The sequence below is a fragment of the Monodelphis domestica genome, chromosome 5, assembly GCF_027887165.1.
Source record: "Monodelphis domestica isolate mMonDom1 chromosome 5, mMonDom1.pri, whole genome shotgun sequence".
NCBI lineage: Eukaryota > Metazoa > Chordata > Mammalia > Didelphimorphia > Didelphidae > Monodelphis > Monodelphis domestica.
Genome location: NC_077231.1, coordinates 91583975 through 91604402, shown reverse-complemented (window position 1 = coordinate 91604402; position 20428 = coordinate 91583975). Strand labels below are relative to the sequence as shown.

General features: G+C 38.8%; 1 protein-coding gene across 3 annotated transcripts in view; it reads left to right on the top strand.

The window, feature by feature from the left end:
- The window catches only part of LOC100021696 (putative tetratricopeptide repeat protein 41), a 113263-nt gene that overhangs the window by 67459 nt on the left and 25376 nt on the right, over positions 1-20428 (top strand). For all 3 annotated transcript variants that reach the window (XM_007503343.3, XM_007503342.3, XM_007503341.3), the window contains exons 6-10: positions 334-494; positions 3139-3583; positions 6982-7221; positions 10793-10991; positions 16012-16190. In XM_007503343.3, the coding sequence (XP_007503405.1) occupies positions 334-494; positions 3139-3583; positions 6982-7221; positions 10793-10991; positions 16012-16190 (1224 nt within the window). The remainder of the gene's footprint in view (positions 1-333; positions 495-3138; positions 3584-6981; positions 7222-10792; positions 10992-16011; positions 16191-20428) is intronic.

Genomic DNA, 20428 nt, shown 5'->3' with positions numbered 1-20428 from the left:
TCCCAAGACTTGAATCTGTTAAACCAAGTATCTCCATTGTTACTAATCAGGAAATAGATAAATCAGATCTTCTAAAGTACGGTCTCATTAGGGTGGAATAGTTTTAAAATTCACACAGTAAACCTTCATTTATAGAGATGGAGATTCTTGAGGTTAGAAATTGCTCATTTTCAGGAGTATAACTGAAAATAGAGAGCATTCAAAGTCATAATTCATTATATTTCTTAACATATTTTAACTATATATGTATATGTACATGTATGTTTGTTTTGATATGCTTTTGAAATACTCCTATGAAGTGGAACACATTTTTACCTAATTTTGTGCCCCTAGGTACTCAGATTGAAACTGATCTCATTAATGAAGACTCCAAAGTATGGGTCTTTTCACTTCTTGTAGAAATATTCTTAGCCTCCATCAGTTTAAAGCCATGCATATTAGTACTTGATGGAATTGAAGAATTGATTGGTGTTTATGGGATTTCAGGACAGAAGGTACAATTTAAAAAAATCATTTATTGATGTTTTGTTACTCAATATTTAATGAGTTAAAATAATATTACACACTATCTTTATATTCTGTACTTCAAATTTCAACCTTTATGTTCAGATATGATGGCACTGACAGTTACTATATGGTGCTGATGTGGCTAAAAACAGTTCTGGATTTGGATTTTTACATTTTATACTATATTAATATATACATATGTATATATATACTATGTATATAAATGCACACACATATACAAAGATGAGTCAGGTGAAACTTATAGTACCTCTATTCTCTATTCTTATATCAGAAAGAATTTTTAAACAGGAATATTAATGAACTTTTCCCATGAAATATTTAAATGATGGCTAGCAGCCTTTCTGAAACAAGTTAAAAGTACTCTACCTGCTTATCAGAAAATATAACTCTAACAACAGTGATGATAGTTATCATATACCTAGCACTTTAAGATTTGCAAAATACTTTACATAAATGATTTTATTTGATCATATGCATTTTTTCCCTTCCTATGCTTTAGGATGGCAATGTTGAATAATTTGTTGTTTGGGAAAGCATTGTGCATACATACTTACTAAAATTAGCTAGCTAAGGACCACAAGAGCATCTTCCAAAAGGATACTCTTTTATTAGGCACATTTTAAAATTATTTTATAAATATCTTTTGTTTTTTCCTTCACTTTCATTTCCAAATGAAATATATATGGGAAAGATATATATATATATATCTTTCCCATATCCAGAGAGCCATTCCTTATAATAAATAATTTAAAAAGAGGAGAAAAATGCACCTTTAGCAAAAGTTACCATTGTATTAACTAAATCTGACATGATATCGAATATTTTTCACCCAAATTTCCTTATCTCCCTCTCCCCCCTCTATAAGGAAGGGAAAGGGATGTATTTTAAAAAAATCTCTTCTACAGGCCAAGCTTGATAATTATAGTTAAACAGAGTTAATTTTCTTCCTCTTTGCCTCCCTTTGTCTCCCTCCCTACTTCCCTCCCTTCTTTACTCCCTCCCTCCCTCTCTGTCCCTCTCCCCCGCCCCCCTTTACATTGATGGGGTCTTGTATATATTATTGTCTTTGTTCTGTTTACTTTGTACCAGTTCATATAATAACAACAACAATAACTAGTAATTATATAGTGTTTTAAGGTTTGTGATGTACTTGTAAAGACAAGTTTTTTCTTTTGAGTCTCACAATTCTAAGAGGTAGGTACTATTATTATCATTTTACACATGAAGAAACTGAAGCAGAGAGAGGTAAGGTAACTTACAAATAGGAAGGATTTTAACTCAGATCTTCCTGACCCCATGTCCAGCGCTCTGTCTATTGTGCCACCTTAATTTCATATTTATGATTTCTTTGATATGGTAATATTCAATTTCATTACATATCAATTTGTTTATCCATCCCATAGTTGATGCCAATTATTCTTTAAGATTTTTTTTATATTTTTCATTTTTACATCACCTTAAGTTCCTCAAAGCCAATCTTTGTAATGAAGAGGAAAAAATACATAGATCAATAAAACTAAGTAGTTTGCCCGCCAAGACTGACAGTGCACCCCATCATCCACATAGAACCTTACCTTTGCAAAGAAGGGAGGGAGGTGCAATTTCTCATTTTAAAAACTAGCTGGAAACTAGGCCATTATAATGAAAAATTATTTATGATTTTTTGTTGTTGTTCCTCCCATCTCCATTGTAGTTACTGTGTCTGATCCTTTCCTGTCTCTGCTTACTTCTCTGTGTACTAGTTCACATAAATCTTCCTAGACTTCTCTATTCTTTACATCTATTATTTCTTAGGATAGAGTGATATTCTAACATGCTCATGTATCATACCTTGTTTAGGCATTCCAAATGGATACTAATTGTCATTTTAAAAAGCATTTTTGGGGGTCCATATTTTTCCAGAAAAAAAAATTTTAAACCCTAATCTTCCATCTTGGCATCAATATTGTGTATTGGTTCCAAGGCAGAAGAGTGGTAAGGACTAGGCAATGGGGATTAAGTGACTTGCCCAGGGTCACACAGCTAGGAAGTATCTGAGGTCAGATTTGAACCTAGGACCCCCTATCTTTAGGCCTGGCTCTCAATCCACTGAGCCCTCAGGGCTGCCCCCTGAGAAAAAATTTTTAAGAAAAAAAAAAGCTAGTTGATATTTTAAACTTTTTATGTTAATTATTCATTTCCCAAGGTTCTTTGTCCTCTCTCTACTGGAACCAGAACCTTGAAACCAAGCATGATACCTGAGCGAAACTTATGGACATGGCCCTCATGTCTGATGGTCATGCTCTATTCCATAACCACAGCCACCTATTTCTCTACTGAGAATAGGCATGTGTACATCTTCCTTTGTCCTTTGCAGCCAGACTGGGTGATTGTAATTAATTCTAGATAAGCTTTCTTTCCTAGTTGTTTTCCTTTACCTTATTGTGGTTATTTTATCTACTATTCTGCTAAATTCTTAACTAAGATGCTAGAACAGTGTATGATGAAGTCAGAGTAATTCTGGGTTTGAATAATTTTTCTCAACATCTTTGCTTGCTCTAACTTTGGAAACCATCAGCAAGATTATTTTGAAAATGTCTTAAAAATATTTTTTTTTACTTTTTCTATTAGGCAAAAGACTTTTCCTGGCTGCCCCCCTCCATTTCCCCTCATTGTAAATTGATCATGAGTACGGTATCCTCTAGTCTCTCTTACAAATCACTTTGTACCCGATCAGATGTTAAAACGGTGGAGCTCACCATTGCCTCAGATGAAAATACAGTTATCAGAATTTTTGAACGGTATCTCAGAGTACCTCACAAAAACATTTTTTCCTATCGAGAGAAACATCACTCAAGAAAAAAACCATGCCTAAGTCCTTTGAAAGTTGCCATCTTGGCCAATGAGTTTCAAGAATGCCGACTCTACCGAAATGAGGCTGAATGTATTCAGGAATACCTGGAAGTACTTTCCATTCAGGAGCTGTGGGAATTAATTCTCAAACGATGGGTTGAGGACTACAGCTGGATCATCAGACCCAAAAAGGTAGTGTCAAGTCTACCGGATTCTAAAAGCCGTAAGTACATTTTTTAAGGAGAGTTTTTTTTTTGTTTGTTTCCCAAAGCAGTGGCACAGACAAAGATGGAGTGGCAATACTCCAGTGTCTTAGACTAGCAATAATCATAGAAGAGAATGCATTTGTTCAATTGAATTTAGTAGACTGATTTATTAAATGCTTGTTGTGTACTGAATACTAAGGTTGAAAGTTTGCCATACAAGGTTTAGATGAGTTATATGGTCCCTACTCTCATGGAAGTTTTTGGGTTAAGAGAATATATCCTATAAAAACCATGGCAAACATGACATAAAATAATACTCGATGAGCATATAAGAAAGGTAAAGCAAAGGTTAAGGTTATGGAATGACCAAAGAGAGAATGGTTACTACTGAAGGTGGTAGGGTGGAGAGAATTCAAAGATCATGTAGTCTAACCCCTGAATTTTACAAATAGGGAAACTGAGCCACAGGAAATGAAGTCACTTACTCAGAGTAAGTCAGATAGTAATCATTAGATGTGGGATTTGAACCCAAGACCTCTGAGTTTAGAGTTGAAGCTCTTTCTCTTGTGTCCTCAGTCAGGGATAATTCTGAGGTGATGCTATTTGAGTTGGGCTTTAAAGAAAGGTAGGATTTTCCATAGACTGTGAATGGCAGAGATGAGGAAAAAGAGAAGGGAAGAAGAAAGAATGGGAGGTTATTTCAGGCTCAGGGAATAGCATGAACTACAGCAATGGTCCTAGGAAAGCAGAGGAAATGATTGGGGGACAACAGATGAGTCAGTCTGCCTAGAGTATAGAGTACCTGTGAGGAGCAGCAGAAAACCAGATCTTGAGGACAGGCTGATGCCAGACTAGAGAGAGGATCCTGAATGCTGGATCAAGGAGTTTGAACTTCATAGCAAATATAGAGTCACTGGAGGATCTTGAGGAGGGGAGTAAGATTCATATGGCAGTGTGTGAAGGAAAGAATGAAAGACAGCCTGGAGTCTGGGCCACTAGTCAGAGGGAGGAAAGGAGAGTTAGTGGAGGCAGTTGTGGAAGTGGAATCAACTTAGCAACTTCAATGAGATTTGTCAGGTAACGATGAAAGAAATATCTAAGAGGATTCCAAGATTTCAAAATGGGGACATCAGAAGAATGATATATTTGGAAGAAGTTATTGTGGTTTAGTCAGAAGCGTAAGCTTAGTTTTAAACAGGTGAAACTTGAGGGGCCAGTAGGTGGGGGAGGTGGAGGTCCTATCAGCAGTTGGGGGGTCATATTTTGGAGTTGAGAAGGACCTTAGAAATCAATTAGTCAAACCTCCCATTTTGTAGGTAAGGAAACTGAGACTAAGTGACTTGCCCAGGGTCTCTTAGCTAGCAAGTATCTGAGGCAAGGTTTGAACTCCATTCTTCTCTTATTGTAGGTTTGGAGAGTGGGAGGCCAGGGCTGGAGATGGACCTGAGGAAGGAATAATAAACTGGGTTTGTAAGGAGTGAAGTAGAATACCCAGGGAAAGAGTACAGAGAAAGACAGAAAAAATACAGGCCTGAACTTTGGGGAGCAGCCACAATGAGGGAAGGGGTGGACCAGAGACAATCTCACAAGCTATTGCTGGGTCAAGCAGCATGGTGATGAGGCCGTCAGAGGTGACTAAAAGAGAGCTTTCTGTAGATTGGTGTAACAGGACACAGAATTCCTAGTGTAAGGGGAAAGAGGCTATTTTTAAAAGTGTTGGATTATTTAAGAATGTGGTTACCAGGAATTTATATTAATTCCAAAGAGATTTATTTACAATTTATTTATGAAATGTAGAAAAAGTGAAGTAAGGAAAAATCAGAGAGAGGATAGGGTGAGATATCTCGCCTAAGCACCAAGTAATTTACTTCTGGCCCCTAGCCCAACCTGGGCAGGGAGAGTTGGTTCTTAGCTGGCCTCAAGAGGCTAATCTCTCCTAAGGCTTGTTTCTTCAGAAAATATCCAGGAAAGGAGTCAGCTCTTTCACTCACCATGTGTCAGTCCTACAGTCTCATCAGGAACAGGGTCTCAGGTCCAGTCAGCAGATTTCTCCTTCAGCTTCCACTCCAAAGAATGAAGAAGTCTAAGTATAACTTATTCAGGAAGTTGTCACTCCCTTTTAAAGATACTTTCTCTTGCATCACTTCCTGTGCCTTCCCCTAATTCTACGTGTACCAATCACAGTGGACGTCCTGCTTTAGGACTTCCCAGGAGGCAGTAAATTGATTCTGATTCGTCACTCACTATTGCACACATGGGTCACAGACCTCCCACTTAATGATTAAGTGGGATGTTTACACTTTGGGTGATTAGATCTAAAAATGGGCATATCTCCATGCTCAACTTTTAAGTAGGGTGTTTACACTTTGGGTGATTAAAATCTAAAAATAGGCAGGGGTTACAATTTTAATCTTCACAGTTAGGGGAGAGTTAATTTTAATCTTCACACTAGGAGAGATAGAGGGTGGTATGGGAGCTATAGATATTATGGAGATGTGGGGGGACTCTCTGAGTGTGAAGACATTGGCATTGACCCTCGATTAAAAAGGAATAGCAATCGGACATCCAGAGCAAAAAAATTTCTATTTCCACTTTTCTTCTTGAGTGCTTTCAGATTTAGAATCTTTCCATGTACAGGGCAGGGGTGAATGGGCCATTCCCTAGATACTTTGGCAAACATTTGAGTGACTGGATGCCCCCTGGTGGACTCAAGACATGAAATAAACAGAAAGCTTCATGGGGATGGTGATGAAAATGACCCCTCTTGCCCTGTGCCTCAAGCACGAAGTATTAATTGAGGGCCTGCCATGTGCCTTCACTATGTTAGGTTCTGGGCTTATTAGTAGAACCAATGAAACACTCCCTGTTTGCAAGGTGGAGATTTCTAATCTCCCTAGTATGTTCCACAGCAGCTAGGGAGCTCTCTGGACATTGTTGTCTATGCCTTTATTTCTCTCTACAGTCTTAGTAAACTCTTGGGCTTGTTTGAACACAAAGCCATTAGGAATTTAGGGTGGGGATATTATGCACCTACCATGTGGGCTAAGCAGTGGGAAGCAAAAGTTCCTGGTCTCAAGAATATTCTAACAAAGAAGATGAGAACAACTCTGTGCAAACACAATATGTGCAGGATAAAGAGTTGGAGAATCTAAGGGTTAAGGGAGAAATATAATCTAGCGTAATATTACACAGTTCCTGTTTCTGAACTTATTGGGGGGCACCTCTAAATCATTCATTTAGATAAATATAGGCTGGGTTTGGGAAACTTTATGTAAAGACATTAAATACCTGTGGTTAAAAAGTATGTACCATCATCTTTATTGGCAAGTTCCACTAATTTCTAATCATATTCTGTATGCATTTTTTTTAATATGGCAATATATTTTTGAAAATATTGTTTATCCTCTTGCTACAGGACTGAGTGGCTGGGTAGTGGACACATTATGCTTATTAAGTGTCTCTCATTGTGGACTGACTGATCTTGAGATTCTCCAGCTTTTGGAAATACTGGGCTATAAGAATCATTACAAAGTCACCACCTCCCACTGGGCGGCCTTTCGCTCAGCTACGAAGCAGTGGATCCAAGAGAAGCCAAATGGCCGTTTGCACTTCTGTCATCAGTCTCTGCGGCAAGCTGTAGAGCACAAACTGCTTGGTAAGGCATGAATGTATGGACAAGGTTGTAAGGTCAAGGAAAGGCACAAGACTAGAGGAGGAAAAAGCTTTTAGTTGTAATTTCTCTCACATAACTGAACATCCTAAGTGATGATGATAAATTGAAATGGTTTTCCCCTGCTGGCATCAGTGGTATCTCAATGGACAGTATAGGTTGTATTGAGGTCATTAATTATGTTTAAGAAAATACAATGTCAATAGAAACACCTCAGGGGATGCTTAGTTCCCTGACAATTATGTAATAGCTTTATCTTTCTGGGGTGGCCAGAATTCAGATCCTAAAAGTTTAAATTAGACTTTTATCAAGACCTGGCACTATATAATTTTTATAATGAAAATAGTGATTTCTTCCTCTCTGCTAGTGTTTTCTTTTCTCTAAATATCTAGCATTTCTTACAATATAGATGGGAGGGAGAAAAGGAGATGCATATCCCCTTAATGTGATGGCAGGCATGGGGTGGGGTGCTACCAGATACCCTCTAGCCCATGATAATCTCCACTGCAACTTAGCATCTCCTGGTTCTCCACAAATCAGAAGGTGATAGAGATTTGCTTGGGACAGTTTCCATTATAGTCTCAATGAGAGCAATTTTGTTATAAGTTTGGCTGAAATGAAAAATAGTGCAAGTCTGGGATCAACTTAAAATAGCCTTTACTGGTATATGTCACTCACTTCTGGCCTAAGGATTTATAATGCTTCTAAACTGTAGCCATTCCATGGATTCTTTCTCTGGTATACTTAAAAAAAAACCCTTTAAACTTTATTTTTTATTATAAACTTAACAGTCATCAATAAATATGAACACTTCAGAATACAAAAGACATAAAAGAGAAATGTAGATTAAACTGTTTACTTTTATTACTTGTTTTAAATTTGAATATTAAATTAAATATGGCAATAAGAAAAAATCTCTATTTGTGTCCCAGATACTTAAAAATACCCTTATCTTCTGTCTTAGTATCAATTATTGATACTAAGTATGGGTTTCTAGGTAGAAGAGTGGTAAAGGCTAGGCAATTGGGGTTAAGTGACTTGTCCAGGGTCACCCAGCTAGGAAATGTCTGAGACTAGATTTGAATCCAGGACTTCCTTTCTCTAGGTCTGGCTATCTACTGAGCCACCACGCTGCCCTGCATATACTTTTTACATTAACTATTTTGTGTGTATGTTTATGTTATTTTTTAAGTCGGGTTTTTGGGAGTATGCTTTGACAAGACTATTATCTCTATAATTTTTGTCAATTCCATCTTTATTTTAGCCTCTTCACTTCTGACCTCCTTTGAAACTGATATTTCTCTTACTTGAAATTCTCAATTTTTAATATAAGGTGCTAGTCAGAATTGAGATTTTAGTTATCTATAGTGGTCTTCCTGCCTCTGGGTTGTTGGTTAAGCTCAGGAATGCCCACACTTTCCTTTCCCCTCTATTTCTGTGGTTGAAACTGAAAATCACCACCTTTGGTATTCCCTGCTAGAGTGTATGTGTGTGTGGGCAGTGGTGGAATATATGAGAGTATGGATAGTAGAAGCATGTAATAAGAAAGGAACTTGAATTCTCCTCTTATGAGGCAAGTGATGTGTTTCATGACAGTTATTGGTCACTCTCTTAGGTTGGAAAAGAAAGGTGGTAGGGATGGGGGTGAGCAGATAGGAAACAAGAGGTTGAAACACTCTAGAAAAATTGAAATCTTCCAGTTCTGCCCTGTAGTAAAATCAAGAAGCAAAGAAAACAGGTAGAATACCATCCGAAGACTCTGGGACTCACTAAAAGATTTCTACCCGTTTGCTACCAACCAAGATTAAACCAAAGATTAGCCATAGATTAAATCAAAATAGTCCTCAAATCTTAGAATTAAGGAGCCTGAAGAAAACTTGGAGGTTGCCTAGTCCAATCTCACTTTATAAAAGAAGAAACTAAGGCTGAGAGGACATTGGCTTTCCCAAGGTCACCTAAATAGAGTACTGAACCCCAGATCTCTGGACTCATGGTCCAGAGCTTTTTCCGTGTTGCCAATTGCCTCATAGGTACATGGGGGTTTTAACCACTTGTGCTAACCTCTCTACATTGCTGCTGGGATTCTTGACAGGTCTGCCTTTTCTAGGCATGTCTGGAACTGCCTGTCTTTCTCTTATCTTTACTCATTGTCATCTTGAGGGGTATTGTTAGTCTTCAACTTGACTAGATGGTCCCAGCAACTGAAGGAATAGGAATTGAGGAGCTGAATGTACCAAGAGGAAGAAGGAATCGGAGAACTGGAACCTTCTGCTCTTCTCCCCTCATGTACGGTTAGACCTGGTATTAGACCAAGAGTACAAATAGAATGTAGCCTTGAGTCATTCCTGTCACTGATGCTCTACATTGTTGGCAAATATGGTCCTACTCATACCCTTCATGCCATTCCTCGTACCTAATGGGACTTAAGTTTACATCCTGGGAGCCAGGCGCAAATTTGTATTGTTTTCTTTATCCTATCCAAGATTATTAGTATATATATTTATATATGTAGTTATAATTATAATATATGATTACCCTCAGATAGTAACTTTTATCACTTTTATCAAGGAACTGAGGTGGAGGGGGTCATGATTAAATGATATTTTGGCTCACTTACTATTAGTGACCATGTTTTCCTCAAACTGGTATAAGTTCTGGATATATTTGAGTAATAAATCTAAATTCCTGCTTCAATGAGTTCCCCAATAATGAAATACCTTTTCAGGAGCTAGGATTGTGACATCCTCCATTAATGATAACTATTAGCACAATAGATAAGGGCTGCCCCCAAATAGGATGCTCAGATTTTTTAGTTTTCAATAAAGTCTGAGAAACACTTCCATTGTTTTTATATGTGACCATTCTGACCATCAGTGCTATTTCTAGAGAGGCTACTTATAATTATTATAACCTTTTCTTTATTTAGCCTTTATCTTGACATTGAGTTGCCACAGCCTTTATGAGGTTCAGAGAACATGAAGATTGCTGCTTCTGAAGTGTTTGATTTTAATGTCAACCAGAGGCCTTGTACTTATAAAAGAGACTTAATTTTAAGCGTGTGATTGGTAGATGTTCTTTTAAAAAAGGAGAATCACTTCAGATATATACATTAATGAGGGGCTTGTCACCTTTGTTTGATGTCCTAGATCTCTCTGGTGGTCAGACCAGTGAAGTCTATATAGCCCTTCTCAGAATCATGTTTTTAAATGCATCAAATAAAACACATTAGGATGAAAAAGGAAAACAAATTATATTTAAGTACATCGATCAATGTATTTTTTAAAGTTCATGAAATCCATGTTAAGAATGTTTGACATACATGAAAAATAGTTGTAGTTGGAAAAAATGCTTATATTCTACCCAACTGAGAGCCCCAGAGATAATGCAGACTGATTTATGGGACTTCTAGTCTGGTTCTTATCAAGCTTGGCTTTCCCGACCTCTCTGGTCATAAAATAAATGTGTAGGTCCTGTATTTCATATGGCAGGCTTTAGTAGATTGGGCATAATTTGGAAGAACAGGAAGGTGGTTAACCTGTGACTGGTTTTGAACTAGGTGTAATCACGCCTGTCAGAGAAAGCAGTCCATATTCCTTTCAGAACCCCGTGAATTGCAAAAAAACAAATTTACACCGGATCTTGACTCAGTTCTTCCAGAGACAAAGCAACTTTTGGAGAGCATATGCAGAGTTGCCTTGGCACCTGAAAATGAGTGGCAACTGGGAGGAATTATGTAATTTTCTCACAAATGCCAAGTAAGTTTTACTATTTTTGTATGATTATATTTTATGAACCGGCTCAAAAGGATCTATTTTGTACTAGGGTTGGGAGTGTGTGTTTGTGGTGGATATGCCAGCCACGCTTGCTGTGATGGCAGGGAGGAGATTCTTTTTATTGATATGTGTCATTCAGCACAACCTCTCACCCCATTCCCTGTCATCTACAAGAGCAATATACCAGTAGTCATCACATACTCCTTTTTATGCCTAGGAGACTTGTAAGGAAATCAGTCTGGAAAGACCAGAAGGAGAGGGGACAGAACCATAGCACATCACTTGGAGAAGGAAGAGTGTGCTTTCTGTTGCTTAAATTTGTGTTTTAAATTGTGTTCAAATTTGGCAAGTAGAAATGTCAGTAGACATTTTAGAGGAATTATGGAAGTCAGGAGTTGTATAGTCTAGCAACTTTCCAGGAATCTTTCTAGAAATTCTATTTTTCCTCCCAGTGTACTCTCTGATTCATGAAATTCTGCCCAATTTTATTGATTTTAATAAAGTATTTTGTTTTTTCAGTTTAATTTTCTTTTTATCCTAAATTTAACTATTAAGAGTTTTAAAACGAGAAATGAATATTTGTTTAGGGGATAGGGCAGGTTATTCTAATCAAATTTCTAGAAAACTAATTGACTACAATGAGCTATCAAAGAGATGAGAATTGCTATTTATTTTATTTTATTTTTTAACCCTTACCTTCCATCTTAGAATCAATACTGTGAATTGATCCCAAGGCAGAAGAGTAGTAAAGGCTAGGCAGTGGGGGGTTAAAGTGCCCAGGGTCACACAGTTAAGAGTGACTGGGGGCAGATTTGAATCTCCCATCTCTAAGCCTGGCTCTCAATCCACTTAGTCACCCAGCTGCCTTCCTCCCACCCCAGTTTGCTTTTTATAAAGGCTTTTCAATGAAGCACCTTTTAGCAAACAATCTTAAACTGCAGATTACTGTAAAGGACATTTTCCCCTAGGAAAAAACATTAGAATTAGAACAGCTGTATTTCCTTCCAAGGACTTAGCCTCAGATATGAAGCATAGCTTTGACTATTATTATTATTATTATTTTTAAACCCTTACCTTCCGTCTTGGAGTCAATACTGTGTATTGCTCCAAGGCAGAAGAGTGATAAGGGCTAGGCAATGGGGGTCAAGTGACTTGCCCAGGGTCACATAGCCAGGAAGTGGCTGAGGCCAGATTTGAACCTAGGACTTTTTGTCTCTAGGCCTGGTTCTCAATCCACTGAGCTACCCAGCTGCCCTGACCATTATTATTAATAGGTTATAAAAGCAAAGATTGAACAATTACAAACCTCTCTAAGTACAACATAAGCAAAATAGCATCTTTTGGTTTGAAAGTAACTAAATATGATCTCACTTTATCTTCACAACAGCCCTGGGAGGTATTATTCCCATTTTACAGATAAGGATACTGAGGCTGAAGGCTGGTAAATTACTTTCCCAGGGTCACCTAGCTAGTAAGTATCTGAAGCTGGATTTAGACTTAGGTCTTCCTAACCACAAGTTCAGTGCTTTAACTATTGTACTACTTAGGGGACAGCCTTGGAGCCAGAAAGTCCTAAATTCAAATACCACCTTCGGCACATACTTACTGGATTAACCTGGGCATGTTACTTCTCCTTTCAAACTGTAGACAACTCTCTAAAGTCTTAAGTTTCAGAGAAAGTTCTGACCTGTAAAGAGCCCTGTGCCAACTGACACTGAAATCATAGGTTTAGTCTCTATCCTTATCAATAACATAACAATATAACATAAAAATCCAATTCTGCTATATTACAGACCTGACCAAAAACCAATATGGTAGCTCTAATAAGCATTAATTAGTATATTAGACATAATTATGCTTGCCTTCTCAGAGTTTAGAAGGCCATTTGGGAGCTAATTTACATGGCACAGAGCTCTCTTAATACAAAGCACCCAAGGAATTTTGGATCCAATTCTCTGTAATTGTTGCTGACTCTTCAAAATACAATTCCTTTCATTTTGTTGCTCCCTTTGTAGCTCTACTATAGTCATTGGTTAATGTGTGGTGGTGATGGTACTTTTCCCCTTGAAAGTCACATTTTAAAGTTAATGCTGTCCTTCCCTTTCCCCCTTTGCCTTCTCCCCTCTTTTTAGCTCTTTCAGAGCTCTAACTTTAGTATCTGAGATTTGGGCCACCAGAAAAGGGTTATGGCTTAGAGGACAATCAGAACCCTTCCTACGTGATTGGAATGTGTGGGTGTATGTAGAGGGTGAGGTATGAGAGGGTGGAAGGAGGGAACCCAGCTATTTTTGAAATGGATCTCCTGAACATTTCTCTTCGAACTGCCCAAGGCCAACATGAGTGACAATATGGCACATGCATCTGTCACCTGCTCATTAGTTTAGGGTGAACAGATAAACACTCAAAAATGGAAGTGTGAGTGCTCACACTTTGGCAGTCAGTGGTAATAGGGCTCAAGAGAAAAGGGTGGAGACTGATCCTCACCATTCTTGCTAGGCTTTTCAAAAGAAGGCATGCTGAATGCCTTTGAAGCATACTATTTTCACTTTCTTTAAACTTTCTTCCACCACATGACCCATGTAGAAATATGTTTTGTATGATGACAAATGTATAACCTATATCAAATTGCTTACCATCTCAGGGAGGGGGCAGAGGACATAGGGAAAGAGAAAATTTGGAACTCAAAATTTAGAAAAACAAATGTTAAAAATTGTTTTATGTTTAATTGAGAAAAAAATTATTAAAAAAATAAAAATGAGGCGTGGCCCATTTAAAAGAGGTCATAGTCTATATTCACTCCTTTGGACTGAGGACAAGCTACTGCTTGTGCCCAGTGTCAACGTGGAATTTAGAAGTCCCCAAACTTGTAGCCTGGAAAGATTAAATGGACCCCAGTTTACTTATCTTAAGGGTGAGGGCTCCTGGTTTGACCTTGTCACATGAGAGTTCCTCCCCAAGGGAAAGTCCTACTTCACTGCCTCTCAGACTAACAATAGACTTTAAGATTTGTCACAGTAGGTAGCCCATCAGTCTCCCAAGCTAAAGGTCCTGAGTTCGATCCTTGGAAGGATGGTGTGATATACTGGGAGAGGCTTCTGGAGACAAGGAGAGTCATTTGACATCTTAAAGTCTATTGTTAGTCTGAGAGGCAGTGAAGTAGGACTTTCCCTTGGGGAGGAACTCTCATGTGACAAGGTCAAACCAGGAACCCTCACCCTTAAGATAAGTAAACTGGGGTTCATTTAATCTTTCCAGGCTACAAGTTTGGGGACTTCTAGATTCCACGTTGACACCAGTGTCTAGAAGCATGGAAAAATCATTAATTTGTTTTTCACACTCCTATTTAAGGTTTGTTATTCATTTCAATATGGTCTTTTACATTATTTAGAGGGGCTAATAATTTGGTTGTTTCCTTTGGGTTAAAAGTAAAACTTACAAAAGGACAAGACTCACCCTGGGATTTTTTTGGCATAGAGAACTCCCAAATTGGGAAATTCCTTCAACCAATGAAGGTCACCACCTTCTTTGCAATGTAGAGTCATAGAAAGGAGCTTAGCACACACTAGTTCTCCCCTCTTCCCCACTAATAATCAGTATTGACTATTGACAAAGAAGTATTTATTTAAATAAACTATTATCAGCAGAGAAAGAAAAATGTAAATTAAAATGTAAGTTAATGAATTTGTCAATTTTACTATCCTATTGTAGGTCTCAGTCAAGTGGACAACCACTGATTAAACATCACCAAATGATAGGCACTGAACTAAGCACTGGGGGGGGAGGTACAAAGAAAGGCAAAAATAGCCCTTGCCCTCAAGGAGCTTACAATCTAATGCAGAACTGAGATGCAAACAACTTTTGAGAATATAGCTATGATCTTTTATTTTATTATTATTATTTTTTAAACCTTTTAGATTTGATACTCAGAGGGGCACCTAGATGGTTCAGTGGATAGAAAGCCAAGCCTAGAGACAGGAGATCCTGGATTCAAATGTGACCCCTGACACTTTCTGGCTGGGATACTCTGAGCAAGTCACTTACCCCCAATTGTCTATTCCTTATCACTCTTTTGCCTTGGAATTGATACTTAGTATCAGTTTTTAAGATAGAAAGCAAGGATTAAAAAAAAGAATTGATACTAAGTATTGGTTCCAAGGCAGAAAAGTGGTAAGAGCGAGGCATTTGGGGTTAAGTGATTTGGTCAGGGTCACCTAGCTAGAAAATATTTGTGGTCAGATTTGACCCCAGGTCCTCCTGCCTTTAGGCCTGGTGCTCTATCTATCTAGCTGTCCCTAGCTGTGCCATTTTATTATAAAGATATTTTATTTTACCAATTACATGTAATAACAATTTCCAGAGAAGTTTTCTGAAATTACATGATCCATATTGTCTCTATCCTTCCCTTCCCTTCCCCTCCCTGGAGTTAGGAAGCAGTTCAATCTGGTTATACATGTATTATTATGTAAAACGTATTTCCATATTGTTGTAAGAGAATAATCACATAAAAACAACCCTCCCAAATAAAAACCTAAATAAGCTAAGTGGAAAATCGTATGCTTTGAGCTGCATTCTGACTCTAACAGTTCTTTCTCTGGAGGTGGAGAGCATTCTTTGTCATAAGTCCTTCCAAATTGTCCTCGAGCATTATATTGCTGAGGGCAGCTGTGACATTTTAAAACTACATTGGATGTATACCTTTTGCCCATGGATAGTCCTCTTTAGACAAGAAATAGTGGTTCTATTTCCCAAGAGCATAAAAAAATCTGAATTCACATTTGTTTTTCCTCTTGATCCATTCTTCAGGGGCCAATTCGCATTCAGGCTTGGCTATTGACCTAGCTAGAAAAAGATCATTACCTAAAGGTTACGATGGACACCATGTTTAGCTTACTGACCTAAAATCATATTGACTCAGAAAAATATAAATTGGCTCATGTAACTTAAGAATAGCTGTTTTTCAAGTACCAGACTGTACTATTTTCTTAATATATTGTTTTAACAGATCCCTGGCTATAATATCCCAAACCACAAAGCCAACCTTCTGGATAAAGCTCCATCTTATCCATTATTGGAATGTGCTAACAGAAGCTGGATATGATATTGCAGGAGCCTATATAAGTACAGTGAAAAAGATCATCACTTACAAGACATACAAGATAAAAGAAAGGCATACGTGGACAGGTATTGCATTACTTATGGCTTAGAAGTTTACAAATTAGAAACTGTTAACAGTCTTTTGTTTTTGGCTTAGATTCACATTGACTAAATGGCACATAGTGTTCAAGGCAAGATTGCAGCTCGTTTTTCCTGACTCCAACTGCACCACCTGAAATTCTACAAGACAAACCCTTCTTTCTCTCTAATCTATAAGTATCTTTAAATTCTTGTGGGTAGAAAGGGGGAAACTACACATGACTGGCAGTTTTGATTTTTTGTTGTTGTTGTCAAGTAGCAGTTACCATATTGCTTTGAATTTCTTCTCTTTATTCATGCTCGTCAACCTTTTAGAATATTTGCTGAAATTTCTGAACTACCCCGCTAAGCAATATTTGGATACTTCAATGGAACCATGAACTCATGGATAGGGATGCTTTCTCACAGTTCATCTTCTTTTCATCCTTTGTAATTCTCATGCACACCTTCCCATGGAGGTCTATGTAAAGGTCTTGTGTTAAGCCTTTCCATGAAGAAGTCTTCAGGTTGGCCATCTGTTCTTCCTATTATGCTTATTTGAAATGTAATGAGCCACCTCATTTTCTTTTATTCATTCATTCATTCATTTTTTTAAATTTAAGATTTTACTAGAATTTTATGTCTTGGTCAGGATTGTAAGACCCTGTCAGTATGGCTGAAGGGTTCCAGAGCTCCTGTTGATTGGCAATGATGATGAGGATAGAGAGCATAAAAGTGATGGGCAACTGCTGGCTAGTAATAATGTAGTGAGGATGGTTTTTGTGCTGGGAATAGGGGATGCAAATGTTCCTGCTGCTAGGATGAAGAGATACCACAGCTGAGGTGTGATGGACAGTGCCTCCAGTATTCTCACGATCCAGGGGGATTGCTATCCCACATGGATATTCCAGACTTCCTTTCTGCCCTTCAAGGATGGAGACATAGGGAGACAGGGGCTTGTGGGTCAGATAGGACATAAAGAGGGAAGGGCTGGTCACCTTTAGGGAGCCAGGTGAAGACACTGGGATCCATAGGAATTCAGGGTCTTAGATTTAGAATGGAGTCTGTGACCAGCAGAGGGCAACCTCTATTTGTGAGGCACAGGTAATCCTGGGGAAGTTCTTCCACCACATCTAGCAGATTCATGTAGGGATCAGATTTGTAAAGCTCCTGCATCCAGGTTACCATGCTGGAGTGATGGTGGCTGCAAAGGTCCTGACTGATAGTTACCACCAGGGCTGGAAGGAGAGGAAATGGATCCCGAGTGAAGCAAGTGTCTTATGAAGAAAGTGTTGGCAGCTATGTGAAGGACACAATGGATGGGAGGGAGATTTATGAAATCATTGTAATAGTCAAGGTAAAAGGCATTTTACCAGGGCCAGAACTAGGAGGGTGGTAGTGAGAGTGGAGAGAAGGTCATAGATACAAGAACTGGCATCACCATCTTCCCTCTTTCAAAATGTTCACTGTTCTCAATCTTGAACTCAAGCAGATCATCTTCACTGGCATTCACTGAACCTGAAATCTAAAGAAATCCATTTCTTAAAACCTTGAACTATAACATTTGGATCCACCTACTCTTGTATTAGCTTAAACCCATAACAGAACTTTGTGCCATTAGCTTCCATTCTTGCACTAGCCCAAGAGCCACTGGCAGTTATCTACATTCACCATGAGATGGCAGGTTTGTGCCTTGAAAGAATGTCTACTCCACAGCCATTGATGGAGGAAGAATTTGTCTGCAAATTGAAGACAACCAGTAGGTTTCAAGTATAACCCTGAGGAGGAAAAGAAAAATCCAACACTATTTCTTTTGCATAAATATAATACTTCCAAAGTGAACTTTAATGAGAATTCCATGAACCCACAGTCTTTCCCTACAAGGGATTATGGGAATGACAGAGATGCCTGAGAACATTTCTCTTCACTCAGTTTATAAAAGAGTTGGAGAGATGAGATGAGGCTACTCCACAAGCAGCTAGAAGGCCTTGGGGCATTACCTTCACCTCTCTGTGACAAATTCTGCTGGAGTCCTGCTCTACCTCAGAGCTCTTTACCTTCTTAATGGCAAATAGACTTGGGGAGCTGCTAAAATGGTCTGTCATCCCCAGAGGCACCTTACAAGGCCTGCTTGAATCCTTGTTTGTGCAAACATTTCACACTGGTCAAAGCAAGGGGTTCTATCAGTCAGAAGCATCCTATGTAATCCATGATCTAGATACCAAGCAAGAACTTTGGGACCCAGAGCTGTGGGAAGTAGCCACAGGGAACCTGGTGTCAGGCACCCAAGCATGAGGTTGTGAATCAACAGCACTTAGAACCCCAAGGCAAGGTTTCTCTTCCCATGGAATTGGGAGGACTGAAAAGTTCTTTAGGAGTGAGACTAATGCTGCCCTAGAGACAAGTAATGGTGATGTAGTGGAATAGTAGTAGAAGCCAGCCATTTGGAAATGCATTAGTATCATTTTTGGAGGTCTTCGTGATGATTAGGGAGCTCTTGTCTATATATCCTGAGTCCAGATGTGGTAGTGAGGCCATTACAACAGAAGCAGAGGCTATGATAGACTTGGTCCCTCTGTAGCCTGGAGAGGGGCAGGGGAGTCACTACCTCCAATTGCCAGGAGGACTTATCCGCCAATCTAGGTTCAGTGACTATAGTCTCCCTCTTTTCTCTTTAGGCCACATGATCACTGAGCTGGAGCGTTAGCTCTATTAGGTGTGCAGGTGCCGAACATCCCTCCAACGAATCTTTTCATTCCTCAATTAAACCCACCCTCTAAAGATTTCTGTTGATATCGCCTACTCCCAACCCCTGCCTGAAACTCAGAGCAGTTCAGATTCACTGATGGAAGCTGTTATTGACCATCCCACTTGTCTTGTTTCTAATACAGGGAGGGCTTCCTTGGATTTCTGATAAGGAGATCCAAATGTAACTAAAAACTGCACTGAAATTGTTGATCTTCTCCTAGTTTTCCTCTAACAGAAGGAACCTGGATCTTACCTCATGCACAAGACTGAGTTTAAACATGAGTTCATACTAACTAAGAAGGGCTGGTCTTGGTTTCTTTAACCCTCTAAAGGTAGATTAGCAGACCCCGGTGGCTTTGGGCAGTGCTGAGACACTGGGATGGACCAGGCTAGGCTAGCTCTTGCTTTGGGAGATGTCCTATCTGTGGTGAAGTCATTCAGAGCCTATAAAGGATTTGTGCCAGTCCTTGCACAGGAATGGGGGAATCAGGAGCCATAATGGCACCAATGGCACTGTAGTGTTGGGTGGTGTGGGAATACCAAGTTAGAAAAGTTTTTTATGACTTTTATTAGCAAAGAGGAGAAGATAAATGGGACTTAACTAGAGAAGATAGAAGGGTGAAGGAGAGATTTTCTTTCTTTTTTTTTAAAGATAGAGGAAAATTGAGAGTTTGTTTTTGTAGACAGATGGGAAGAAGAGAAATGGAGAGATTTTGGATTATGGGCAGGATACAAATATCTATGAAATCAAATAAAGTGCTCCATAATCATTAGTCTAAACACAGTTGCTTAGATATTCAAATGGACCTTTGAGTTTGTCAGCAATATAGAAGGTGATCCATTAAACTTGCCAATCCTGGGTGATTCATCCATGGCCTCCCATCAGTTCACCACAGCAGGTATACAAAATTTGCTGGTGGGAGGGAAGGGTGGTCTTTTCTTACTTTCTTCTGTCATCATAATACCAGTGGAATATTGAGGATATGTCTTGGTGATGCATATGATCAACCCCATATTCTTTACAGACATAAGCCTCAGTGACTATAATACCATTAAGGAGGGGGAGGAAACTTAGTGTACCCTTTCCCATAGACAGCTTTGGGCTGAATCTGACTTCTAGATTATTGCCCTCTGGGCAAGTTCCAAGTACATCAAGGCAAAGTACAAGAGGCAATTGTGTATATGGCTCTGTGTATGTGTGTGTAGGGGAGTGGGTATACTTCCCTGAAAAGATGTACATACTTAAAGGCAAACTCTGTACATTGGTGATGGTAATTGTCTTCTTCCCATCCCCTTGGCTAAATGTCACTTTTGGACATTGGGACTGGTAGTGCCATCACCAAAAAAGCCTGAACTGCTTCCTTCCCTTCGTTGCCTAGCAAGGTTAGCTTAGCTTGAGTGTTCATGGTATTTTCTTCAGTGCTTCTCAAGAGTCGGAACTTTCTTTTATGAGGGTACTCCTTTCATAGAGGTAGAATTGTAGAGCTTGTTTTCTGCCT